Source organism: Miscanthus floridulus, chromosome 7 (genome assembly GCF_019320115.1).
Source record: "Miscanthus floridulus cultivar M001 chromosome 7, ASM1932011v1, whole genome shotgun sequence".
NCBI classification, from domain to species: Eukaryota; Viridiplantae; Streptophyta; class Magnoliopsida; order Poales; family Poaceae; genus Miscanthus; species Miscanthus floridulus.
In genome coordinates, this window is record NC_089586.1 from 67,356,415 (window position 1) to 67,384,323 (window position 27,909).

The 27,909-nt window shown below is 42.9% G+C and overlaps 2 protein-coding genes and 1 pseudogene across 2 annotated transcripts; 2 read left to right on the plus strand and 1 right to left on the minus strand.

Moving 5' to 3' along the window:
• Window positions 1-4,308: 4,308 nt before the first annotated feature.
• Window positions 4,309-5,094, plus strand: LOC136463354 (putative germin-like protein 2-2). The gene is made up of 2 exons (XM_066462354.1): window positions 4,309-4,426; window positions 4,559-5,094. The coding sequence occupies exons 1-2, from the start codon at window positions 4,309-4,311 to the stop codon at window positions 5,092-5,094; spliced, it is 654 nt and encodes a 217-aa protein (XP_066318451.1).
• Window positions 5,095-6,504: 1,410 nt separating this feature from the next.
• Window positions 6,505-11,618, plus strand: LOC136465603 (uncharacterized). The gene is made up of 8 exons (XM_066464272.1): window positions 6,505-6,642; window positions 7,499-7,511; window positions 7,632-7,682; window positions 8,279-8,392; window positions 9,268-9,665; window positions 9,964-10,560; window positions 10,689-10,983; window positions 11,299-11,618. Exons 1-8 carry the CDS (start codon window positions 6,505-6,507, stop codon window positions 11,616-11,618), a joined length of 1,926 nt encoding a protein of 641 aa, XP_066320369.1.
• Window positions 11,619-22,503: 10,885 nt separating this feature from the next.
• On the minus strand, window positions 22,504-26,329 carry LOC136465604 (uncharacterized; annotated as a pseudogene).
• Between the last annotated feature and the right edge of the window lie 1,580 nt (window positions 26,330-27,909).

Sequence of the window (27,909 nt, forward strand, 5' to 3'; positions counted from 1 at the left end):
GAGGGCTTGGTTCTTGCCTGCCTTCTTCTTTGTCTTAGGTGTGGGCTTGTTTGGACAAACTTCAACAAAGTGCCCCAACTCACCGCATCCATAATATCCTCTCTTTCTTTGCTCATTTCTTTAATTGGTGAAAATGAGATCTTAGATTTGGATGGGCATACCATTGACATTGAGCTTTTGGATCATCTTCTCCACCTTGTTGATTAGTTTGATTGATTCTTCATCAAGGTCGGAGGTGTAGGAGGAAGATTGATCATCATCACTTGAATCTTCATCATCATCATTGTCATCCTCATCTTCTTCTTCATCTTCACTTTGCCTTTGCCTTTCATCTTGCCTCAACTTGCTTGCCCTTCATCTTCTTTTTCTCGCTACATGCGAGAGCTTTGCCTTTGCTTGATGAAGAGGCTTCTTCTTGACCCATCTTGCATGACATTTCAAATACCACTATCTTGCCAATGACTATGGTCGGGGTCATGATGCTCAAGTCCTCTATATTGTGAAGGATGGTGATGATGCTTGCATATTTCTTTTGTGGTAGCACAGAGATGATCTTCCTCATAATGTCCGCATCATCTAGCTTTGGTAGTCCTATTGAATGGAGCTCATTAATAATTAGATTCAAACGAGAATACATATCACGAACAAGCTCATCATCATTCATTGTAAAGGAATCATAATTTTGCTTAGCTAGGCAATGCTTTTGCTCACGGACATTAGATGTGCCATCATGGAGCTCTTGGAGTTTTAACCATATTCCATGTGCCGTGTTTAAAGTGAAGACTTGGTTAAATACATCCATGCTAAAAGATTCAAATAAGCAATTCTTAGCTCTAGCATTGAAATGAATTTCCTTTTTATCACTCTTTATGGGTTTATTGGGATTCTTAATGGGTTTCATCCCATCATGAGTGACTCTCCAAACTTCTAAATCAACCACCTCAAGGTAGTAAGCCATTCTAGCTCTATAGCGTCGGCTCAATGGTGGTTAAGCCAAAGTCCAAATTTGAGCCAACTGGCTCTGATACCAATTGAAGGGGACCATGATGCCTAAGAGGAGGGGGGGTGAATTAGGCAACTTAAAAATCTAACTCTAAACTATGACCTCTTTTTCTAACCTTAGTAAAATCTATGTAAAAGATAAACTATCTAAATGTGCAACTACGGTTTTGCTAGTGTGTTGCTATCTCTACCGCAAAAGGAGTAAAGCAATCAATGTAAGTGCGTAAGCTAAAAAGCAAGGTAGAGATATGCAAACTCCTGTTGATGACTCTAGTATTTTTTATCAAGGTATCGAGAAGCACACAAGCTTCCCTCTAGTCCTCATTAGAGCCCCTCGCAAGGAATCCCTCACAAGGGCCAAGCTCCCGGTCAGGTAACTCCGTAGATAGCCTCGGGCCTTCCCCACGCGCAAGTGGGTCTCCGACATGCCTTCCGGCAAGCCTCTCCTGGATGCTCCCCGCCGTCTTCACTATCAAGCTTCCGGCCGAAATGCCACGGGCCTTGTTCCCTCCGGTACACGGTGGCGGCAATACTATAAACTCAGTTGGTGTGATCTCGTAAGACTACAAGCCCCTCCGATGTACAACAATGGTGCTCGCAAGCACCAAGTGATAAGAGGTATGCAAACCTCACTAAACACTAGGCCTAAACCTAGAGCAAGCGCATAAGTGGTGGTCTAATCAACTTAAGCACTTCGCAAAGCACCTACGCTAATCACCTAATAAAACACTAAGCACTATGCAAGTGGAGATCATTAAAATGGTATATCAATACCCTTGGTATATTTTCTCAGCTCCACTCACCTCAAATGGCCGGTTGGGGGGTCTATTTATAAGCCCCACTGAGAAAGTAGCCGTTGGGATGAAATCCCGCTTTTCTGCTACTGACCGGACTCTGACCAGCGTCCGGTCACAAAAACGGCTCTCTGGAACCTTACTAATGTTGATCGGACTCTGGCATCCAGCGTCCGGTCACTTTGCTGCTCAGCGTCTGGTCCAGCGTCCGGTCGCCTTTGTGAGCTGTCCAGCGTCCGGTCCAACGTTCGGTCACCTCTGTGAGCTGTCCAGCGTCCGGTCACCTCTGTGAGCTCGTTTCTTCGCGATCTTGTGTCTGGCTTGGTTCCTATCTTCGTGCTTGGACTTTACTTGATATCTTGGGTCTTCTCTTGTGCTTCTAAGGTCTTGCTTATGGTGTTGATCATCGGATCATCACGTCGCCTTCGTCCAAGTCATGTCTTACATTCTATTGAACTACAAAATAATCACTTGCAAATTCATTAGTACAATTTGGTTGTGTTGGCCATCAAACACCAAAATCTAAAGTAAATGGGCGAATGGTCCATTTTCCTTACACGGAGAAAGACTACGGACGACGATGAGGCAATTCTACTATAAAATGAAGCAAATACAAGAGGTGGGAGCCAATATGGGCAGGCTCCAAATTAAATCCCCCTCAAATATAATCTCTCTCATTTAGTGGTGGATTTGGTAGATCAAAGTCTCTCCACTCCCTCTACGTAACCCTAGCTCTCAAGAACACAAGAACTCTTTGTTTTCTCAAGAAACAAATGAGCTCACGACTGTTCACTTTAGGCTGGTCTGGGTGTTTTGGTAAAGAGTCCATGAGTTTACAAAGTATTACAAATATTCCCCTTAGTTGGATCTGCAACTGTCACATTGTACTTCTTCTCAGTTTTGGATGTAGATATAGATAGTGTCAGCTATATCATAAAGATACGAATCGATATGTGTTGGGTATTACATATGAGTTCCAGTGACCACCTTGAGTTGTGTTTGGTAGTATAGGGTAGGGTTGGAGTTGAACTCTTGTAACCCGACCTCCACATAAATATGAGAAAAGATGTTGTTTTATATAATGACATAGCAATAGGGTCGCGGGAGATAGTTGACGTTTTGTTGAGATGTTAGAGTAGCTTGTGTTGTGGTATTGGGGAAGAGTGGTCGTAGTCATGTCCTAGAGTGGAACCTCATCAGCAAGTATCATGCATCTGGTGTTGTTTGTTATCTTGCATTGTGCACTCGCCCCGGTACATTTAATCGATGGTTCCACATGTTGAGATTGGTGAACAACTTGTCATTGTGAGGGCTAATTTATTACTAATTTATAACAATATGGATATCATACATATGAGATTTGAGTATCATGAATATAAACATGGTATCGAATATCTAGACTCGGATATGAACACATGAACTCCTCTAAACGGATTAGAACAAGGATACAGACATCACCACCTCATTACTCATAAGCTAATAATTAGTATATGCGTTAAGATTGAGGAATGGGTTGATTCTATCAAATTTCACAGACCAAACACACCCTTAGCTTATTCTGCCACAGATCTTTTCAGTGAATTGCCAGCTGAGTGCTCAATGGCACTACAGAATGTTCGACAGTTCACCCTTTTTTTTGTTTTTTTTTGTTTGAAAAAGGCCACTTGACCCGGCCTTCTTTGGAGGCCATGTTGGACAGTTCACAATTGATATCTGCCATAGTTTGCATGATGACTGGCTAGCAGCGTATATTGGCCTGTGGTGGTGACTACTAATAAAACTCAGTAACACGTTTGCGTTTGCCAACTATATATTCTTAGCTGACAAGTAATGAACCACAAGATATATTCTGAAACTAGATTATCTCACAGTAATAAGGAGATAAAAGAGCGGTCAACGAGTCTTTCACATTTGAGAAATATTAAATAAAATATGTTGTAGTGGTACTACTCATAGATGGAGCTCATCGTACAGACATCCACCACTGGACAAATCACGGAACTAATTAAGCTTGGTATCTAGCTGTCATCACGCCACCAACGGAAGTTATTATTATTAATACATGTAATGTAATTAATAGTGTCTTATTTTTACACCTTTATCTGAGTGATTTCCATGTGGACGGAGATCTCGCAGCTAGCATCTTCTTTTTGTAACTAATACTACCAGAGACTAGTTCAAGCACAAGACATATAGTGGGTTGGTTCTTGCCGTCCCTTATCTGCAATCAAGCAGCAGACTGGCTATGCATCTAAATCAACCACACGCAATGACGCCATGGAATTGGAAGACTTGTTCCTAGCTACTGCCGAATCATCACACCACAATAATTAATCACTTAATTCCCCCTCTGCCCTGAAACACCGACAATGCTCTCCTATAAATACCAACTCCCTCCATGCTTTAGCCACACAGAAAGCGACCAGTACGTAAAGAGAACATCGCTTCAAGCTTAGTACGTAGAGTTCTAGCTAGTCAGGGAGCTAGAAAACTAAGACGAACTGAACTAGCGATGGCTATTCGTCGTCTATTCCTGTTTATTTCTATGTTGGCTATGGCATGCTGCTGTGCCATCGCTTCAGATCCCAGCCTTCTCCAAGACTTCTGTGTTGCAGACAAGATGTCTCAAGGTACAACTAAAGTTGTTTCGCTTTTGGCGTTTTCACAAAAAGAAATTATCGATTTACTGTCGTCGTACTAAGCACTCAGTACCATATATAATTATGATCGAGATATCTTACAAGGATGCAAACATGATGCAGTTCATGTTAATGGATTTGCCTGCAAAGATGCAAAAGATGTTGTTGCCGAGGATTTCTTCTTCTCCGGCCTTCACATGACTGGCAATACCAGCAACAAGCAGGGCTCCGCCGTGACAGCAGCCAATGTTGTGCAGATACCTGGGTTGAACACCATGGGGATCTCCATGGTCCGTATTGATTATGCTCCCAAAGGACAAAACCCGCCTCACACGCACCCTCGCGCCACTGAGATACTGGCTGTGATTGAGGGATCACTCTACGTTGGCTTTGTGACCTCGAACCCAAACAACACACTCATCGCAAAGGTTCTCAACAAGGGTGATATTTTTGTGTTCCCAAAGGGCCTTGTCCACTTTCAGTATAACTATGGCATGGACAATGCTGTAGCTCTTGCTGCCTTGAGCAGCCAAAACCCTGGGGTAATCACTATTGCCAATTCAATATTTGGATCCGATCCATCAATATCAGATGATATCCTTGCCAAGGCCTTTCAGGTCAATCAAAACACGGTTAACTGGATTCAAGCTCAGTTCTAATTTATTGTCTGGTTGGGTGCATGTTTGATTCTATCCTCTATGAACTCATTTTTTTTCTCTACTTCCCCTTTGGTAATGTATTCTTAAGTTGTTGTAAGTTCATTTCTTTGCTTATCAGTTGTGTAGAGGAATATTTCCCTTGTTTACATAATGAATGTAATTTTCTTCATGGTCAATCATCACATCTCATGCTACTATTTCATTTACGAGAATGGGCTAATCTTTAACATCCCAAGCAGGTCAACTTTAGGAAATACTTCGCATTGGTGCTTATCTCATTCTTGCTCATATATACTACAGCAAGCTTTCATTGGATTAATGTCACCATGTATCATCTGGAATCGACTAAAACCAAATATAATATGGTGGTATTAATAACTAGAATATGAATGGTAAATCAACAAAGAGGGTTTATGCTCCTTTGAAAATGTACAATCCAAGATATATAGAAATTCTATATTGAGTTTGATACCCGAAGTAAAATTTTAGTACAACTTTGTATATGTTGTTAATGGTACCATCTATATCTATATCTCTTAAAAATCTAATCTCCACTCCACTGCTAATAGCTATGTGTCATCCCACTAACTTTCAATTGCAAGCTACTGCACGAGGTATGCTCTAGTTTTAGTACATCTTATATGCGAAAAATTAAAGGTACCTCTTGCATCCTATGCAAGGATGATAAAAAAACATGAACAACAAGCAACATTAATTTTAACAAAGCAAACAGAGTCACGGAGTGTGATTTTCTAACCAATACAGGTACTAGGTTGTTGCCTTATTGATATACAGTACCGCAGAGTTACTTTTGCCAACTGTTACGTGATTTTTGAAATGACGTCCTTATCGTCATGATCTTTAATGTGGTGCTTGACCGCTGGGCATGCAGCTGACGTCACTACTCACTACCTATATAGCACCTCCCAGTTTTGGATGCCCCCTGATTATAATAATCAAATTATATAATCATTTTTTTATCCAAATATGATTGATTATACGATGGATTATTATAATCAAAACTCTTGATTACCATAATCTCATAATCCAGGTGAGACAAGGTTATAGAAGATTATGGGTGTTGAAAGTCCAACTTGCCCCAAGTGATTGTCCAACTTACCAAACTATGAAGAATAAGATAGGAAATTCTCACTTTTTTTTTGAGGAAAACAGGAGGGGTTGCCCCCTACTGAACTTTATTGCATTGAATTTTGTAAATGGTACAGAGCCTGTGTACAAAACTTAAGAGACAAAGAAAGTAAGGAAGAAAATCAAAAGGATTACACAAAGCCTTCTAACCATTGATCTAATCTTGGTTGGTATTTACTTTTAGCTCTAAGCTTAACTAGAGCTAATTCCTTCTTGAAAGTAAACTTGCAAGAGTTCAGGGAATGATGAGTGTCTCTGAAGATGTTGTCATTTCGAGCAGACCAGAGAGCCCAGCACATAAATATAATTATTTCCATAAAGAAAGGCTGCTGTAAACGTAATCTGAAGGCTGAAAGAGTATCCAGGAGGTCATCTTGTATCAATGGAGCTAAGCCCAAGGTATTCCAACAACACATTGCAAAGGGACATTGGAAGAATTGATGCATCAGAGTTTCATCAGTGTCAAAGTGACAGAGCACACAGCTATAGCTCTCCAATTCCATATTTCTTCTTTTAAGCAAGGCACGGGTGCTGAGCCTATCTTTAAGTAGAAGCCAAAAGAAAATTTTTCTTTTTGGTTGACAGTAGGAATTCCATAACCACTTATATGCTGCATGAACCTGCCTTGTACCTGTCAGGCTTAAATAAGCTTTGCTTGAAGTAAACATGAGAGAGCCCCAAATATATGACCATGTATCATTGCCTTGCTGCAAAGTAATGTCCGCCAGAATTGTAACCAATTGCTGAAATTGACCATAAGCTTCAGATGAAAGAGGCAAATGAACTAACTCTGCCATATCTGTCATATCTGTCAAGTCTGTATTATCCACCATAGAGGAAAGATTGAACAGTCATATGCAGGTTCTTTGCAAAAGAGAACAGTTCAGGAAACTGAGTACTGAGCAGTCTGTTATTCCAAGTGTAAAGCCAAAAGAAGCAAGTAGTGCCATCTGCAGTCAGTAGCCATACCTTTATAAGAAGTGAGAGATTTGAGAACATCCCTCCACCAAAAGGAGCCTTTGTTATTGTTAATGGGCAAGCTGCCATTTTGATAGTGACAACTCCAGATCAATTGTACCCAGGGAATGTCCACATTATTGAAAAAATTGTGGAGATGCTTTAAAAGCAGACTTTCATTTTGAGTATACAGATTTAGAGCTCCAAGACCACCACATTCTTTTGGGACACATACTAAGGGCCAGGCAGCTTTTGAAGGTTTCTTGCTGTCTAAACTTGTCAATCTGTTTGATTACAGTTTTTGGTAGAAGGTAAGTACACATAGTGTATGTTGGCAAAGCAGTAATGACTGCATTTGTCATCTGCAATCTACCAGCTTCACTGAGGTATGATGAAATACTTGACAATTTTCTTTCACATTTACTTACTAGAGGCCAATAATCAGACACTGTTGGCCTTGTCAAACTTAAAGGCAACCCAAGGTATGTGAAAGGCAAAGAGCCTTTTGTACAACCAAAAGTTTGAACTAAAATGTTGAACCTATCTTCAGTGATGTTTATTGGAATCATCATTGACTTTGCATAGTAAACCTTGAGACCAGTGGATTCAGCAAAAGAGTTAAGAATGGCATTGAGAAAAAGTATCGTCTAGCATCTCCTTGCATGAAAATCAAAGTATCATCAGCATACTGCAGAATGGGAAAATCATGGTCATGAGGCAAGGGCACTGGCAAAGAAAGAAGACCTTGTTGCCGGGCTGCATTAAAAATGCTCTGCAAGAAATCTGCTGCTAAGACAAAAAGAAGTGGAGACAAAGGATCTCCTTGTCTGATCCCCTTTTACAATGAAAGACCTTCCCTGGAACTCCATTAAGCAAAGCAGCTGAAGTTCCTGTAGTGAAAATCATTCTCATCCATCTTATCCAATGATAAGGAAATCCCTTGGCTTGCATAATTTGAATCATCAATTCATGTTCAACTTTGTCAAATGCCTTCTCAAAATCTAGTTTTAAAATGATGATTTCTCACCTAGACTGATGACTGTTAGATAATCTACTGCTTCCTTGTGTGAACACACAGCAAGGGAAGGCGGCGCCGAAAAGGCTTCCAGCTGTAGTACTGTAGCCGCTGTAGAGACAGGCGCCGAACGGCTCACCTGCCGTACTGTAGCCACATGCAGGGACAGGCGCAGAAGTCAGTCCTGCTGTTATATCTAGCAACTGTTGCAGCATGGGAGCTGTACAAGGACTAGATGGATAGAGTTGTATATATAGTTTGCCACTGCAACTCAACAAAGAGAGTTCAGTTTTGCCATCTCCTATACAGGGCTCCGGCCAACACTGGTGCTTGTACTGTGTGTATGCTCTGTTCTCCCTCTTCTTCAACCTCTAGCCATAGTGTGTGTGGTCGGACAACGCTTGTTCATGGTCGGCTTAGCTAGTGAGTGCTCGGCAAGACTGGTGAGTGGTCAACTCACCTGAGCCGGTGATCTTGTGGGCTAACAAGTGATATCAGAGACGTACAAGCGCCGTCCCGGACTAACCGCTGGTGATGACGAACGGTTCAAAGATGGGCACAGCAGTGGCACTGTTGTGGCTGCCCAGCCACGACCGGAGGTCGTTGTTCGCACGGTGCGGGAGGTTAGCGGCACTAGTTGGCCGACGCTGACACGCACCAACTATGGAGAGTGGTTGGTGACCATAAAGGTCAAGCTCAGAGCCCTGTACCGGCGGAGTACAGGGAGCCGTTGGGGGCGAAGAGCTCTGCTAAGGAGGCGTGGGAGGCTATTGCGGCGATGCGCGTCAGTTCCGACCGCGCAAAGAAGGCAACGGCCCAGCTTCTGAAGCAGGAGTACGCCAACCTCAAGTTCAAGGATGGTGAAACGGTGGAAGACTTCTCTCTCCGCCTGCAGACGCTCATCAACAAGCTGAAGAGCCACGACGTCACCATCAACGAAGAGGAGGCGGTCTCCAAGTACCTCCACTCCGTGCCGACAAAGTACATCCAGATCGCTCTTTCTATAGAGACGATGCTGGACTTGTCCACCCTCACCATTGAGGATGTGATAGGCCGTCTGCGGGCGGTGGACGAGCACTTGGAGCAGGCGACAGCAACGAAGGACAGCGGCAAACTACTGCTGATAGAAGAGGAGTGGGCTGCTCGGAGGAACTCCGGGAAGGTAGCCTCCTCCAGCCGCGGTGGCGATGACAAGTGCCGCGGCAAGGCTTTTTTGGAGAAGAAGAAGCAGGTCGACCTCAACGCCTGTCGGCGCTGCGGGAAGATAGGCCATTGGACACGGGAGTGCCTAAATCGTAAGCAGGAGAAGAAGGCTGAGGCTCATTTGGCGCAACCTGATGATGATGAGGCAACTATCCTGATGGCGACGTTCTGTGCACTATACGACATCGAGGTCGAGGAGAAGGAAGAGGCGACGACGGTGGAAGGACCTGGGAAGGCCTTGAAGGCTGTCAACCTCGACGAACCATGCGCCCAAGTCCACTTCGGACGTGTGGGCGCCGACCAGGAGCAGCGGTGGTATCTGGACTCTGGTGCCAGCAACCACATGACAGGCTCCAAGGCATCCTTCTCCGAGCTCGACGACGATGTTACCGGTACGGTGAAGTTTGGTGACGGCTCAAGGGTGGCTATCCAAGGACGCGGCACCATCATCTTCAGGTGCCAGAACGGGGAGCACAACGCTAAAGAATGTATATTACATCCCGTAACTGCGTTCTAGCATCATTAGCATTGGTCATCTGGATGAGCGTGGTAACGAGGTACTGATCAAGGACGGAGTCCTTAGGATTAGGGACCGGGAGCAACGACTTCTTGCCAAGGTGAAGAGGTCCCTGAACTGGTTGTACCTGCTCGATCTGAAGGTAGAGCAGCCGGTGTGCCTGGCGGCAAGGCACACCGAGGACCCGTGGCTGTGGCATGCCCGGTTCGAACATCTTAGCTTCGACGCACTTAGTCGACTGGAGAAGATGGTCCGAGGGTTACCCCACATCAAGCACGGAGGCGAGCTGTGTGATAGCTGCCTGGTCAGGAAGCAGAGGAGGCTACCATTCCCAAAGGCGGCCAAGTATCGCGCGAAGGACGCTCTCAAGCTCGTCCACGACGACCTCTGCGGGCCGATCACGCCAGCTACAAACAGTGGTCGGTGGTACTTCCTCCTGCAGGTGGATGATTGCAGTTGCTACATGTGGCTGCAACTCCTGACGAGCAAGGACGAAGCGGCGGCGGCGATCAAGAAGTTCAAGATGTGCGCGGAGGCCAAGAGCGGCAAGAAGCTCCGTGTGCTGAGGACTGATTGCGGCGGTGAATTCACTTCGGGGAGTTCGCTTCGTACTACGTGGATCAGGGTGTGGTGCGAAACCACACCGTGCCGTACTAGCCACAATAGAATGGAGTGGTGGAGAGGCGGAACCAGACGGTGGTCGGCATGGCTTGATCCCTGATGAAGGCGTTCGAGGAAAACGATACATGACAGCTCGTCGATCCACCTCCAAGATGCCATCCGATCAGCCTAAAGTGGGTGTACAAGGTCAAGCGGGACAAGCTCGGCGCCATTGTCAAGCACAAGGCACGCCTCGTCACCCGAGGCTTTGTTCAGCGCAAGGGCATCAACTTTGAGGAAGTCTTTGCGCCAGTAGCGCGCATAGAGTCTGTTCGTTTGCTACTAGCCTTGGCAGCAGCAAAGGACTGGCGCGTCCATCACTTGGACGTTAAATTGGCTTTCGTCAATGGCGAGCTGGCGGAGAAGGTCTTCGTCAGGCAACCTCCAGGTTTCGTCAGGCAAGGGAGTGGAGCACAGGGTGCTCCGACTGCACAATGCGCTCTACGGGCTGCGGCAGGCCCCACAAGCATGGAACGCCAAGCTTGACGCCACGCTGGGCGAGCTTGGGTTTCAGCGGTGCGCAACCAAGCATGCGCTCTACACGCGGTGATGGGGGAAGGAGGAGCTCGTCGTCGGCGTGTATGTGGACGACTTAATCGTCACCGGCACGCGCACGGAGGACATCAACAACTTCAAGTGCGAGATGGCGGCTCGTTTTCGAATGAGCGATCTCGGCGCACTCTTCTACTACCTCGGCATCAAGGGGAGAAGGGGAAGGAGGAGCTCATGCTCGGTCAGAGAGCATATGCCTCGAAGTTGTTGGAGCGGAGCGGCATGGCTGAGTGCAAGCCATGCGTGACTCCAATGGAGGAGCGGCTGAAGCTGACGAAGGCCAGCACCGCGGCGAAGGTGGATGCAACACTCTACCGGAGCATCGTCGGTGATCTGTGTTACCTAGTCTACACGAGGCCGGACATTGCGTTCGCCATGGGCTACGTCAGTCGCTTCATGGAGGATCCCAGAGAGGATCACTGGGCTGCGGTGAAGCGGCTACTGCGCTACATCAAAGGCACGGTGGATTAGGGGATCATCTTTCCCAAGAACAGCAGGAGTAGGCTACAACTCACTGTGTTCAGCGATGCTAACATGGCGGGGGACATCGACGGATGACGGAGCACCTCTAGCGTGCTCGTCTTCCTCGGGTCGTCTCCAATTTCATGGCTGTCGCTGAAACAGAAGGTGGCGGCGCTATCTACGTGCGAGGCAGAGTACGTAGCGGCGGCCACAGCGGCGTGCCAAGTTGTGTGGCTGCGCCGACTGCTGGACGAGCTAACCGGTGCGGAAGCTCACCCACCAGCACTAATGGTGGACAACCAGCCCGCCATCACCCTCGTGAAGAATCCGGCTCTGCATGACCAGAGCAAGCACATCGACGTGAAGTTCCACTTCCTCAGGGACTGTGTCGATGAAGGACAGATCGTCATCGAGTTCGTCGAAACTAGTCGGCAACTCGCGGACGTCCTCACCAAGCCGCTCGGACGTCTTCGACTCACGGAGCTGAAGGAGATGATCGGCATGGAGAGGGTACAAGGGATAGCAGTAGGATTAGGGGAACAATTGTTAGATAATCTACTGCTTCCTTGTGTGAACATACAGTAAAGGAAGACGGCGCCGAAAAGGCTCCCTGCTGTGATATTGTAGCCGCTGTAGAGGCAGGCGCTAAATGACTCACCTGCCGTACTGTAGCCACATGCAGGGACAGGCGCAGAAGTCAGTCCTGCTGTGTTATCTAGTAACTGTTGCAGCATAGGAGCTGTACTAGGACTAGATGGATAGAGTTGTATATATAGTTTGCCACTGCAACTCAACAAAGAGAGTTTAGTTTTGCCATCTCCTATACAGGGCTCCGGCCAACGCTGGTGCTTATACTGTGTGTGTATACTCTGTTCTCCCTCTTCTTCAACCTCTAGCCATAGTGTGTGTGGTCGGACAACGCTTGTTCGTGGTCGGCTTAGCTAGTGAGTGCTTGGCAAGACTGATGAGTGGTCAACTCACCTGAGCCGGTGATCCTGTGGACTAACAATGACAAAGATGTAGAAATTCCAAAGACCATGCCAGACAGTCTTGTATAGACCTGGCCTTGATGAATCCATACTGATTCTTATGTATAAGCTTGGGAATGACTAGCTGCAGCCTGTTTGCCAGAATTTTTGTGATGATTTTAATGGAGGTGTTAAGCAGAGAAATTGGCCTAAAGTCAGATACTTTGACAGCATGGTCATGCTTAGGGATCAAGATAATATGAGAGCCATTCAAACTTTGTAGACAGACATCCCCAATGTAGAAGGCATTACAAAGATTATAGAAATCATCACAAATAATATGCCAACATTTCTTTATAAAGTCTGAATTAAAACCATTAGGCCCAGGTGCCTTATCTGAAGCTAAATTCTTGATGACCAAATCAACCTCTTGCTTTTCAAAAGGAGTCACCAATGATGAAAGATCATGTCCAGATTGTAACAATGTAGGCAGGTTAAAATTGATTCCTGAGAAGGAAGAGACACCTAACCTTTCTTTAAAAGAAATCCAAATCTACTCAGCTTTATCTTCATGGGCAGTAACTAAATGACCAGATGAATCCTCCAAAAAAGTAATAAGATTTCTTCTATACTTAATGGTTGCATTAGCATGAAAAAACTTGGTGCTGGCATCACCCAAAGTTACCCACTTCAGTGATCCTCCCTGTTTCCAATAAATATGCTGCTGATGAAGAAGAGAACTGAGTTTTTGCCCTAGCAACACTTTAAAATTCCACTCTGGCAGAGTGAAGTCCCTGAACTCCTCAACAAAAAGAATGAAAGAGAGGGTTAACTTAACATTTGCAATGATCTTTTTGAGATCAGAGAGGTTACCCTGCCATTATTTGAGAACCCTTCTCAGGTTTTTGAATTTAGCAGTGATAATTTTGGCTGCATCTGTGATGTAATGGGGTGCAGTCCAACCTTGTTGAATAACATTTAAGAAATCAGGATGTTCCATCCAATAGTTCTCAAATTGAAATCTGCTTCTTTTTGGGATTGATGTGGAAATAGAAACTACACATGGAACGTGATCAGAGGTCTCCATAACTAGGGGGTAAACAAAAGTAGTGGGGTAAGACAGGGTCCAATTGGTAGAGATAAAAAACCAATCTAAACGTTCCAAAAGGGGGAGGATTGTTTGTTAGACCAAGTGAATCTTCTACCTTTCGAAGGTTGCTCAACCAAACCCAGTGCACTTATGGCTTCATTGAAAAGGTACATCTCAGAATGATCCTCCCAGGCTTATTTCTATCAGAAGGTCTTCTATAAAGATTAAAGTCACCAACCAGAATCCAATTAGTTGTGTCAGACATCTGCACATTTTTGAACCAATTCAAAAAATCTCTCTTACCAGCATAGGTACATGGGGCATAAATGTTAGATAAGGTCCAAATATTATTATTGAAACTGGAACAGAATTCCATAGAAAGATAAAAATCATTCTGAAACACTATAGTGGTAGTGAAACAGTGAGATTTCCAAATGATAATGGAGCCCCTATAAGCACCCATAGCAGGAATGTAATCAAAAGCATAAAAAACAGGAGGACAAATCTTATTTATAAACATCTTATCAAAAAGATTCTTTCTTGGTTTCCTGCAGACAGATAATATCATAAGAACATTCCAAAACTCTATCTCTAACAGCATCCCATTTCTTGTCAGAGTTAATGCCCCTTACATTCCAACACAAAATTTTCTAAGTTCTAGTAGCCATAAAAGAGACACAAAAGTAGTAGAAGAAGGTCCTAAACTACTGAGGACCAGAGGCATTGTCATCATGGCTAGAAGCTCCAGCAGATGAAGTCTTCTTGCTTTTCTTCTTGTCTGCATCTTTCTTCTGTTTCTTGGGCTGAGAGATGTTGGAACTAGAGGAGCTTGTAGAGGTGGACAACCTTGACCCATTGCCCACAGTCTTCTTCTTAGCTAGCTGAATGTTAAGCTTCTCTGGACTCAAATCTGCAGGATCCAGGTCACAAAAAGAAGCCCCCAGATTCTTGATGATCTTTGGGGAGATGGTTGGTGGCGTAGCTGAACATCCCAGACAATCTTTATCTTTACAATAAGAGGTTTTGAACCCCTTATTAAGTTTCTTCAGCCTTGTACTCCTTCTGACATCATCTTCAGATATTGGTGCCTTTCCTTTAGCTGTAGCCTTTCTCTTCTTGGGTGTTAGGGTGGCAGAAGAGCTAGCAGGTATGATGTCCTCCATTTCTGAACCATGTTCATCATCAACAAAGTTCTAAGATAACAGATGAAGAAGATTCAAAGTTGTTGCAGGCAGAAATGTGAACATTTGGACAATGAGTGGGCAGGGTGAAAAGAGTAGCATTACCAGATGTTTCGGTACCAAAGAAGTCCCAAGCTTTGGATTGCAAGAAATCTTTTGCCCAATCAAAAGTTGGAGACTGCAGAAGAAGAAAAGAAAAGAAGTTCATCCAAGCATTAGGAATAAGAATTAATTTAGAGGCTTTATTGTGCTGATAAAAGAATTTTACCCAATATCTGATAGCATCAAGAGATGGTCCAAAAGATGCCTGGTTCCAAGCAGCAGCTTTAGGTGTTTGGGCCAGTGATGGCAGATTCCCAAGAGGAGACATGTTTCCAAAGATAGGGTCAACAGTGGGTTGAGCAATCTGCACTAAACCAATCTGAATGTTCTGATGAAGGTGCTTAGGGTCATGATTGTTAATGTTCACATTACCAACAAAACCAAGTAGGTCCTCCACCTGAATCTCATGTGGCATCATGGGTTGCAGATTATTAAAGTCAGGGAAAGGAGCTATTTCAACCGGAGGGATTGGCAAGACCATAGGCTGAACATCTGTGTCAGTAAGCTCATCCATAGCTAGGATATGCTCTTCCTGTTCCTGTACTTGCTCTTGATTCTGTTGCTGACCAAAACCTTCAGGGTTAATAATTATTTCTTCTGCTGGTTCAAGAAGAAGAGGAATCAGAGGTGGTGCTTCCTCCTGTTGGTCATGAATCTGATGAAACTGAATAGGATTGTCTTCAAGCCCATTGTTGCCACCATGTACTGCCTGCATGATCTGCTGATTTTGGGCTAGGCCATTATCTGGCTGTGGCCAAGGAGCCCAACCAATAGCCTGGAGATTGGCCAAGTTGATATTCTGATTATCTGCAGGCCCAGCTGGTGGATTTGGTGGGCCTTGTCCTGGTTGCCCGAAACCAAAGAAATCAAAAGCATTGGGATCAACATCATCAGGGTCATCAGGTGGGAAATCCTCATCTTGAGCCTGAGCACCCAACAACCTTGTGAGCAAAATTTCACACTGAGCAGTCCAACAATCAGATTCATAATTAGAATCCTCTGTAAAATTAAAGAACCATGGAATGGCATCCAACCCAGAAACTCTAGCCTTGACTAGAACTGTGGCCAAATGGTTTTGATCCTCTTCCCACACAATCAGTTTGCCAAACTGTGAAATGGCTTTATCAACTAGAGGGTGAGTCCAAAGATCAAGGTTGAGTCCAATTAGCATAAGCCAGACTTCATGGATAAAAACAGCAGTACGATTATTCCAAGCTCTATTGTGGGGAATAAAAGAAATGTGACCATTGCCAAAATTATGTGGCCCTGACTAAATCAGTTAATCTCTATGAAACAGATGAGAAAAACGAACATAAGCTTGTCCATGAGGGCATGGCTAAATAATCAGAGTAGGAATACCAAGGTGCACATGCAGGAAATCTTCCAGAACATTCCTGATATCTTCAAAGTTCATCTGTTCTTGAGACAGAGGATGAAGACGGGCAATGGCAACATCATTGTTGTGTTCTTGAACACGGCCTGTCACCACCCTCATCATCGTAGGGTGTCCCAAAACCATCACCCGCTGAGCACGGGGCGGCATGAAAGGCCTGGGATCAACAAAGTGATAGACCATCCTCGATGATGACGATGGAACTGTAACAAAAGTTGGGGTTTTCTCAGACCCAGCGATGTGCAAAGAAACAGGTGAGGATTGAATGCCAAGAACGCAATTAGCAAACTCACCAAACGATGAGAACGGCAAGGAGGAGGAAACCACGGATGATCGAGCCGGCGATGATGTCTCGTCGTCGTCGATGAACTCTGGCCCCGCGAGCCGCTAGGTTCGGCACTAAGGGACGACGATGGGAGGAGGGGGAACAGAGCCAGTGAGTTGGCTAATATATTCAATAAATGAGCGGTAAAACCGCGGCCCACTTGGCAGAGACACAGGTGCAGTCGGAGTCTCCGAAGATGAAGGGGCACTTGAACGAGGCAGAGAAGAGAGGCGCGAAAATCCAGGTATAACAGTGCACCCTCCAGAGTCATGTCCAAACCAGAGACAGCGTTTAAGGCCAGGGCAATTGGGCTGCTCATGGGCCCCCTCCTTCCATGATCGACGCCCCCGGCTACGGCTACCACGCCGTGGGCCGCGCCACCCACCTCCTGGCACCGCCTCTCGACCCCGCTCTCCTCCTCCTCCTCACCCCCGCCGCTGCCCACCACCCATGGTGACCTCCTCCTTCCCTTCCCCCCTCTCCTGCCACCACCACCCCGACCTGCCCTGACCGCCACCTAAGCCGTCGAAACCTTAACGCTGCCCTCCTGCCATCCCTACCGTCTAGTCGGCCTGCCTCCCCGAGCCCCTTCTAAGCCCACTGGAGTTGGGAAAGAAGAGAGGGAGAATCAGATAGAGATGGCACATATGAGAGGAGAGAGCGTGAGCTGGAAGACGACGCCACGGTCGAGAGGTGGAAGAAGAGATCGCGTGAAAGGATAAAGTTGCGTGTGCACGTGAAACAATAAAGTCATGTGTGAAAAGGATGGGGAGATATTTGTGGCCGTGCAAATGGAAAAGAAAGGCCACATGAAACAAAGACAATGCCCTTAAATCACAAGAGGTGTTTTATCTTTTCTACTAGACTAGGTAGCGTGTCCGTGCGTTGCTACGGGATAACTAAATTTTTATACTAAAAACACACGGATCGCACGATAAGATAACAATACTGTTAAATTAAATACCGACATCAAAGTGACATTTAATTCAAAAAGAAATTAACACAGTCACGGAGAGCGCGACATCGCAGGCTCACAAACTCTACTGTATAGATTTTTTTTAATACAACTAAGATAATATTTTATATCGGCAAAAAAAATTTTACGATATCCATTTCTTTCATGCGTCAATAAATCTATGAATAAGTTTCGCTGCATCTCTATATAATCATGTACACACAGGTTTGAGTATATATGCAAATATGTTCGTGCCTGTGCATTGCTACGGGACAGCTAAATTTTTGTACTAAAAACACACGGATCACACGATAAGATAACAATACTATAAAAATATATGACCGACGTTAAAGTGACATTTAATCTAAAAAGCTAAGTTCGAAAAATTTACATAGTCACAGAGAGCATGGCGTCGCGGCTCACAAACTCTACTGTGTAGATCTTTTACGTGATGCGGCTAAGATCATTTTTATACCGGCAGGAAGAGATTTCCGATATCCATTTCTTTCGTACGCCAACAAATCCACAAATAAGTTACACCACATCTCCATACCATCCTGTACACGGCGCTGGTAAGCGAATTAGCCACAACTTATGTAATTAGTTTTATAATTAGCTCATGTTTAGTCCTTCTAATTGATATCTAAAAATTCAATGTGACATGGACTAAAGTTTAGTCCTAGGATCAAACACCCCTGACTCTCGACTCCTGCTGGCTGCTCACTTTCACCATCATGTCTGTGTCTGCATATATATACTCTAATGCTAGAACGTCTAAGATGGTCTTTATTGTCCACCCTTTAAAAATATCATAACTTTAAGGTTGCCATTTATGTATGTTGTAGGATTGGGATGCTTTGCACTGATTCATGAGGGTGTCCATGAGAGTCAAAATTTTTGATGCCATTATGATGTCTAAGCTTACCAATCAGACAGAGATGAACTTGATTATTAAAATATTTTCAACACAGCTTTCATATACTCCATCTGTCCCAAAATAGAATTTATTCTCGCTTCCCGATAAGTTAACTTTTTTTAACTTCGACCAATTATATATAAAAGAATATTAATATTTATAATACATAATTAGTATCATTACATAGAACATTGAATATATTTTTATAATAAACTTATTTGGAGATATAAATATTGCACATATTTTTTACAAACCTAGTCAAAGTTGAGAAAATTTGATCTGCACGCATCCCATAACGACTTATATTTTGGGGTAGAGAAAGTATATGCTAATGGGAGTAGTCAACTGAAAGTAGTGATGAACACAACAATACTTTCATATTATATGCTAATGGCAGCACGAAGAAACGCAGGGGAATGGCCCTATATACTAATGGTGGGAATATTCGTTTAGGAAATTGCAGAAGGTTCACCAGTCTCACCATGCACATCTTTTATTTGGCACCACTGATATTTTCTTCCATGCATGATTATTATTTCCTTCCATGCTTGATTATTGTTTCCTTCCATGCATGATTATTATTTCCTTCCATGCATGATTATTATTTCATACATGATTATTGTTTTCTTTCATGCATAATTATTATTTCCTTCTATGCATGTGGCCCCAGGTGATTGATTTGTTTCCTTCAAAGCAAGCGGGGATCGCAGGGATGACAGTTTCTTTTTCTATCGTGCCTTTCCTTTTCTCTCTCGCCCGTGGGACAGCGTGGGAGGTGGGATCGATCGCATAGGGTGGCAGACGGACGAACCAAGACAATTGTCGCACCAAAATGGTGTCAACACTTTGTTCTTTTTAGTGGTAGGAGGAGATACAAAGACATTCTGATTTTCATGCCATATCCCCTATTTAATTCCTAATCTTTTTCTTTTCCTAAAATCAGGCACCGGAAAAGGACAAAGTCTGCCCCTAACATAATTACAAATTACACACATACTTAGTACGTGCTTAACCTGATCGATCGTCCGAAGCCATCCTTGCAGGCTGGCCGCTGGCCGCCTTGGCAGACTAGCTGGCTGGCTTGCTGCTGCCGGCTCTGATAGGCTGGCCGGGAGGTCGTGTGAAGTACTGGAAGTCAAGGCTGTGAACGGCGGCGCTTGCGGGCGTGACGATGGTGGCGGCGACGACTTGCGTCGGCGTTTCAGCGGCACGGCGTGCGACCGATCGAGATGGCGGCTGACGACGCTTCTTACTACCCCCGAAGGCCCGAACAGGTACGTGTGTAGTATTTTTGGTACGTATAATATAAGAGCGTCTCAAGAGCATCTGAAAAGAGACTTTTCATATCTTTTCTAAATGCTAAGAATAAAGATTTTGGTAAAAAAAACTACACTCTAACAGTTTCTCTAAATGATCATCCAGATATAGCCATCTTCTATTCTGGATTATTTTCTAACAAAAAAATAAAAGACGAGAATGACTCTCTAGAGTGCGCATGAGATAAAGAAAAATTGTTAGAAAGTGAAAAGATATAGAAAACGATTTTTATGTAAATGACTCTCTAAATGATGATTTAGAGAGTAAACTCTAGAAAGGCTCTTAGACATGCTCTAACTGTGGTGCATATTTGTCCATTCCGTTGCCTGATTCTAGAAAAAGAAAATGAGAAAGAAAAGAAATTAATAGTACTGTAGAATATGGTACGAACATCAATATATATTTTTATGGTGTGTGACAATTTTACGAAGCCAAGAAGGACATATAAATTTATTTACGAAGCCCATTATTGAGAAGCGTAGGTGTCTCAGCACAAACCGTAACCACATATATAGGCATCACGCCAGCGGCAGCGAAGCCAGGGCGCCGCCCGCAACGGGACAAGTGACAGCGACGTCCAGCTTGTATAAAGAGGAGGCGGCAGCAGCGACGCATCTCGCGGCTCGACTCAACCCTAATCCCTAGACTCATCCTTGATATCGTCTGTTTTGTCAGGACTCAGGAGAAGTTGCACGACACTGTGTAAAAAAAACACATCAGAGACACGCGTTAAGAGACATTACAGACGCAAAAAAGTGCGTCTATAATAACACGTCTATAATAAGGTTTTATTACATACGCACAAAAATCATGTCTATAATAAGTACTAATGCAGACACGTCTTATGTACAATCGTATGAGTTAATGCAAAGACGCGTCTGAAATAAACTGAACACGCGTGTGTGCCAAAAGTTATTTCCGACACGTGTTACAGAAAAGCGTACGTAGGTTTTCAAATGCTACATACCTGCGTTGTGTCTGAGCGACTGTAGTACAATAAATACTATAGACATGCTATGTCACAACGCGTCTGAAGAGTTTAAGAATACTGTAGACGCGTGTTGTAACAAGCTGTCTGTAGACTTTCATAAAACTACAAACACGCCATCTTAAAATGCGTCTGTGGACTTTCAGAATACTACATACGCACGTTCTCTTAACACGTCTGCAAAGTTTCAGAATACTACAAACGCTCTTTTATTACATTCATTTGCATTACGAAGAATACTACAGACGTGTATACTTAGCGCGGGTCTATAGTATTTATTTACCACAGACGTGTATGCGACCTACACACGTCCACCCAAAGCAGACCATTGATATCACAATTAATATATACATATAAATCAGACCTACAAATCTCATAAAAATGACATCACATTTTAAAATTGTTCACTTAATAAGAACAAAAATTATTACTGCTGTGTTCATCACATAAACAAATTAACAGATTCACAGTAGCTCAAACTAAATAGATCAAGCTCCCAAACACACATATAAAGATTCCAATTCGATGATCTACGACACAATGAACATGGCAATCTTCTCTATAATGTCCTCTAAGTTGATTCGAGTGGTCAACACTTCAAATTCATGTAATGTAGCCATAAGAGGATGTTGCATAATTAGTTTACGAAACATACATCTAAATACTATGAAAAAGGCTATTTATCTGGCACATAACTATATATTCAGACTAATATATACGCAGCGATGATAGCAACAGCACATTAACTGTGCACAAGGCTATTCCAGCAGCAGCAACAGCAGTAAACATCAGCAGCAAACATCAACTTAGAGATTGTTACGGCGTCCTCAACAGGATGAAAGAAATTGCTAGCGGCTTAAGCTCCAGAAACAATAGCAAAAATGACATCGAAGTGCGAGACTAGATATTATTCCCTCTTGTCCTCTGTCTTCCTTCCATCCAATAAAAACTCATTAGACTATCACTTTGGTCACCCTTTGGGACACCCTTAAGTTTAGTCTCCTTACTTCAGTTTAGCATCATCCAAGTTGTTCAGTTGACTTTTGTTCTTCTAAAAAATATTTCCTACGTGTTACTTACCTATTTAGATGCATGTTACTTACTTAGCTACATAAACACACATACATAGCCTAGATGGCAGTGGTTAAACAACAGCATAAGGTGGCTACACTTTTTCCTAGACAAATGTATAGTACCATCTAGATCGGACCCAGCCAAAAGATAGGGTTGCTGAGCCTTAGAGTTTTTAGCATTGGAGGATCCTAGTGTCACAATCAATGTCAAACAACAACTAATAACTAAATATATATCTGTCGTACCTCAGGAGAATCCAATTTGGTCTGCCCCATCGCAAGCATCAAGTTGTGGGCTGTATAGAACCCACAAGTGTTGTCCAGACCTTGCTGCTAGCACTGCAAACATATCAAACACATGGTAAGCTAGGGAATTGAAACACAAATTCGATCACATGTGGAAGTGAAGCACTACTTACTGCAAACTTTGTGGCATGGGTCAACTTAACATTTTTCTACCTGTTCTTCGCTTTGGGTACGGATTTGCCAAAAGCCCTACATAGACATGAGTTGTTGTCACATTTTTTGACTTTGAATAACATAATTAACAAAGAAACACATGTGTCAATAGTAGGTTAGAAAACACTCACCCATCTATCATAGATTTCAACACACTCAAATCCGTCTTCCTACCTCTATTGGAGTCGAGGTACAAGACCTTCTGCCACTTGGGAATGATGATGATAGCAATCCAGTGCACACCATGGTTATGCACAAACATCACAGTCTTTCTTGGCATGTTTCTTTAGGTTTTTTTCTAGATACGACACGCTAAAACCTCTACCCTTGGTCATGCTGTCTATTGACAATGGATCTAGATCAAGGAGGCCAACCAGCACAGATGTGTCCCTAGCTTCTACAATCAGACATCTAGGAATAAAGTAGCATACAAAAGCAATTTAGCAAGGAAATATATGAAGAGCATCCCTACGCAACAATGAACGAATCTAAAATATAAGAAATTGTACTTACAGTGTAAAGTAGCGAAGAATGGACATATGTTGACTTCTCTTAGCATCACTCTTTACTAAGTTGTCATCCCTAGCATGATGCCAGAAATGCGTGATTGGTAATTATTAATGACACTTGTAAACTCAGAGAAAAATATATATGTTAAAGTAAAGTATCCGTAAGCGCACAGATAATATACCATTGTAGCATTTCACCTGGGAGTATACCGAGTATCGTTATGTATATTTTATCCACATGGAGGAGCTATGGAATTGTTGGCAAAGAGATATTGACAAATATATATATTTATGATAAAACCACTCTCATGCTATGGCAGGGGTAAGTCAAATGATAAATAAATGATAAGTATAAAGCATTAATAATAATTCTAGAGATAGAAATAGAGACTCATAAAATGTAGTATGGCTAGGAAGGAGATTTGGTAAGAGCAAAAGATTCCTAAGTCATTCCTTATTTACTAAGTCTTTTATACATCCAAGTATATACACTCTCATCTATAGCATAATTAACTCTGGATCTATGCATAAGGAACATTACTAAGGATGATCAAGAACAGAGCTTGTCTCCCCTCGCAACCGTATTCTACTTGCTCTACAAACGGGGAGTGGACTACAAAGGACTCAACGGGAGTCTCACATCCACGATCTATCACATGACCTAGAGTGTAGAATGCATCTGTAGGTAAACAATATCTAAGCACCATGCTTACATAAGGTCGACCGCTTAACCCATGCGCATCTTGGGCTAAGCGCTTTGCAAACATATGCATAAACTCATCATTAATCACAACTATATCAAGCATATAACTAGAGCAAACTTGGAACATAATAAATAGCAACATAATATTGGAGTAGCATAAAGTCATAAATAAAGAGATACAATGGCTATTCCAGTCTCCAGACGACGGATCCAGAATCCTGGCAATAGCCCACCCTCTACTTGAACCTTACTAGCTAGCCTATACTAGAAACTTAAAGAATTGGAGCTCTATTCTCTTCTCTCTAGAAACCCTAATTTTTAGTCTAATCTTGACTTATAGCAACATGCTCTGGAGGGGGGCATAGGCTGGTTATATAGGCCAGAGTGTCAATCCTAAGACCTCAGATCAAACCGACTTGAATAAATAGCGTAGATGCAATCCTTAAGGCGGTGGAGAACCGACATAACAATGGAGGGCTAACAGGTGGGACCAGGAGGCCGGCCGGCCCCACCTGTCATCCTCTATAGGTCTGCTTTGGTGGCATGGCTTCTGGTGTCCTCTAGAACCTTGGAGTAGTTTTCGTTGTGGATAAGCACAATTTTATTTGATGTTTTGGTCCTCCTCGATGGTTTTCTGAATAACTCCTGTAGAAAATATAGATTCACCAAAACTCATGGAAATTGTTAGTTTAAACCCCTAAGTCTATGTTGGTGATCATATTTATGCCCTTATATATGTTTTATTAATGGTTTATGATGGATGGTAACTACCGTCAACAACATATCCAATGCATCTAGTGTGAAGAGTCAAATAAATCATCTAATCCCACAACGAAAGGCTCAGTTTCAAAATCACGCCCAAAATGGTGGCGCTTGAACATACCGACTATCCCATCTATTCTATTCTCTGCACAAGCTTTCATGTAGTAGGCATAAAGCGCAACACACCTAGGTCCTGCCTTGTCAACATCTGTTGCTGATAGAATTGACTGTCCAAATTGGAACTTAGGGTTGGCCTTTATCCATAAAGTTCCAACAGGGGCACTCTTAGTTGGTTTGGTGGGTTGCACCTCTTGCTGCTTATGCTTGCCACCCACCTACTGTTCTGTGTCACTCTTGGCTTTTCTAGGGGCTAACGAAGGTGTCGTTGTAGCACGTGAGGACTTAGGCTTGTATTCAACAGTGGCACTCTTTGCTTTACCATCTTGTGAGGATGAAACATTGGCTACCACAAGGTCCTTTAGATTGCTTTTGGCTGACCCATCATGGCCATGTAGTGGCGGTCTTGGTGATCTTTGAGAAGAGAGCACCTTCGATGATACCACAATGCAACCCCTACTCGACTGGGCCCTATTGAATAGAGCCTCTCCAAGATTTGTTATCTCACCACTTGGGGAGGATTCAGCACAATGCCCTCATGTTCTGGATATACAAAATCAACATGTACAACAACATATACATCCTATATTGGAAGTGAATATAGCTCATTTTGCTTTGGGAATACACGACCTGTTGGTACTACCTCCATTTTACCTCCAGGGTTGATTACAAGTGTACACATTGTTGGCTCTGTAAGAAGGTCCACAACATTCAGATCTGGAAATCCACCAAGTCCGTCCAACTGTGCATTGTAGACTACATCTGAGGCTAAGGCACAGCTGCTCTACCGACCACATATAGAGGTAGGGGTGTTGGAAGGCGACCTCAAAGGCAATCCTTATTCACGCAGCATGTCCATGATATCCTTAGTGACCTTCGCAGTAACTTCTTGCATCACTTGGCTCATAACTTCTTTTTTAATGGCTTCCACATCCACATTTGAACGCTTCCTCTTTATGTACATGCTGGTGCAATCTAGCCAATACTTCCACCTATAGTAACTAGACACCATGCATGCGCCCTGTCTATTCTGGTTGGCCCAAGACCTCTATGAGCACATCTCTTTCCCTAACCAAAGTGAGCCTTGAAGCCTGAAGTTCTGCTTCCTTCTCTAAAATTTGTCGAGTGACACTTTTAGTTGTTTCTATCGCCCAATGAATCTCAGCAATACCTTCTAAAATAACTAATGTACTCCATGCACGCAGCCAATTCCTAGGGCGTCCAGGAGGATATTTGTCCCAAGGATTACTTATGCTTGCGACGGCTAATTCCCTATCCTCCTACTCCCACTTTTTGGCCATTCTAGCATACCCTTCTGTCTCTAGGCAGTGGTTATGCTTGTTCCTCTCCTGAAGCTTCTTGTATTTCTCACTTGTTTCCTTTGCTTCTTCGCTCTCCTTTAGTTCCACAAATTTTGCCCAATCTTGACGCGGAATGTATGGGTGCTTCACCATGGCATCCAACCCTTTCCTGACGAAATAACGTACTAGCTCGCTATTGTGGGTTCTCCAACTTTTGGCTACCATCTACATCATCATCTTAAATGCCCTATCCTTCAATGCAACTAGAAACTCCAATCTAGGCTGGACACACTCAACAAATAATGACCACTTGTCCTTTTCACTTAGGTCATTGAATGAAGGCAAGATCAAGGATATCCTTTGTCTAGCAATCAGACCAGCAAGCTTCCTCATTCTTATCTGGTCATTCTTCTCAGTGGGCATCCCAGCTGGAGTAAGGTCTGTGACAAATATAGTGTCCTCTGGCCACTATGTAACTATCCTCTTTCTACGACGGCGACATGGAGGTTTAGATGGCTGCCCCTCTTTAGTAACATCTCTCCCCCCCCTCTGCAGTAACATCTATATGTTGGTCCTTTGCACTAGCATCTCTCTCTTCCTCCTCTGCACTTGTTTCATTGCCTGTTGATGATTCACATTCCTTATCAGCCTATAAAACAAATTTTAGTAAGGTTAATTAGTGACCAGCATAGAGCTCTGCCATCTAACAGTAAGTAGTGTTAGTATATCAAAGCTAAATCTTACCATACTGATAGGGATCTGTACATAGTCAACAGCTAGCACTCACAAGACAACTAACACCAATGATCAGCTTTTGTTCGTTGCCAGATTCCTAGAAATAGCAAGTAAAAGGAGTAACTTAGTAGTGCAAGAGTGGTAGTAGTCTACTTGGTAAAAGAATATAACCTATCCAGAAATCTCTGTGTCTATTATCTAAATGGACAATTTGTGCCTATAACAGAATATAATTTTCCTAGTCTGACCAATACAATTAGACATGCTACCCCACCTAAGTTATTAGTTCGGCTGTTTTACTGTCCACATAAAGCAAGAACATTTCGATTAGAGGAAACTCAACTTATTGATAACAACAACTTACACTTCATTATATGGTATATCTAATACTAAAATAGCAAATCCAAACTGTCTATAGGATTGGCAAAGCATTCCTACGGACCAATTGATATCTCCTTTGTGTTCATAAATAACACGGAAGCAAGATAACCAAATTAATAAGAACCAAACTAGAATTAAAGAACAACCTAACACAAATATGGGTTACTCGAAACAAGAGTAAGTTCAATAATGACTACACTTTGGACATTTGTTCTTAAGTCTAATAAACAAAACTAACTCATTAATCTTTTAAACATGAACCCTCTAAATGAAGACGTGAGACGTACAGCATAAATACTTCAAATCTCACTCATAAACAATATATGAAGCGATATGGTCATGCCTTTGAAAGCACACCTATAGCTATGTATATAAGAATTTACATATAAGTTACAAAAACAGAGCATGACAATATCACCTCAGTTGCCATCGGTTTGGATATCCAAGCACATGGTTGTAAAGTTTTAGAGCACAAGGATGGACAAAATACATAAATGCATAAGCAGTGTTTATAATGATAATATAAGCATAAGCTAGATCACAAGGGTCATAATATTAAATTATTGACCAAAAGAATCACAACTATGCCTATTAAGGCTAGAACAAGTGTTGAGCAAGAAGTACAAGTTAGATGCCAACATATAATAATTTTACTATTATAAGTGGAATATCAAGATATATGCAGACACCATATAGTACTTTATTAGAGCACATATATATAGCATCTTTTCAATAAGCTTAATTCATATGATTAAAGCTGGAAATATAATAATGCACTAAAGAAATATAGCTACTTTGTTATCTACTGAATTGTTACAACTTGTAAGAATTTATCAAATCCATGAAAAAATATAGCTACTTGATTGTTACAACTTGAGATAAATCATCACCAATAGCTAACTCATGAATAGGATGTTTCTTAAAGCTAAATATAGCTATTAATTATTAATTGCTCTCAGTTGTGATAGTGATAAGAGCTAGCACCTAGCAGCTAGCAGTAGAATGCCTGTACCCCCAGTAATAGC

Excerpts from the sequence above, each read along its gene's own strand:
- LOC136463354 (XM_066462354.1), top strand. The coding sequence starts at position 4,309 with ATGGCTATTCGTCGTCTATTCCTGTTTATTTCTATGTTGGCTATGGCA. Across the intron at positions 4,427-4,558 it reads TGCAGACAAGATGTCTCAAG|TTCATGTTAATGGATTTGCC; the intron begins GTACAACTAAAG and ends AACATGATGCAG.
- LOC136465603 (XM_066464272.1), top strand. The coding sequence starts at position 6,505 with ATGTTGTCATTTCGAGCAGACCAGAGAGCCCAGCACATAAATATAATT. Across the intron at positions 7,683-8,278 it reads AAACTTAAAGGCAACCCAAG|CAAGGGAAGGCGGCGCCGAA; the intron begins GTATGTGAAAGG and ends GTGAACACACAG. Across the intron at positions 8,393-9,267 it reads ATGCAGGGACAGGCGCAGAA|GCCGTCTGCGGGCGGTGGAC; the intron begins GTCAGTCCTGCT and ends AGGATGTGATAG.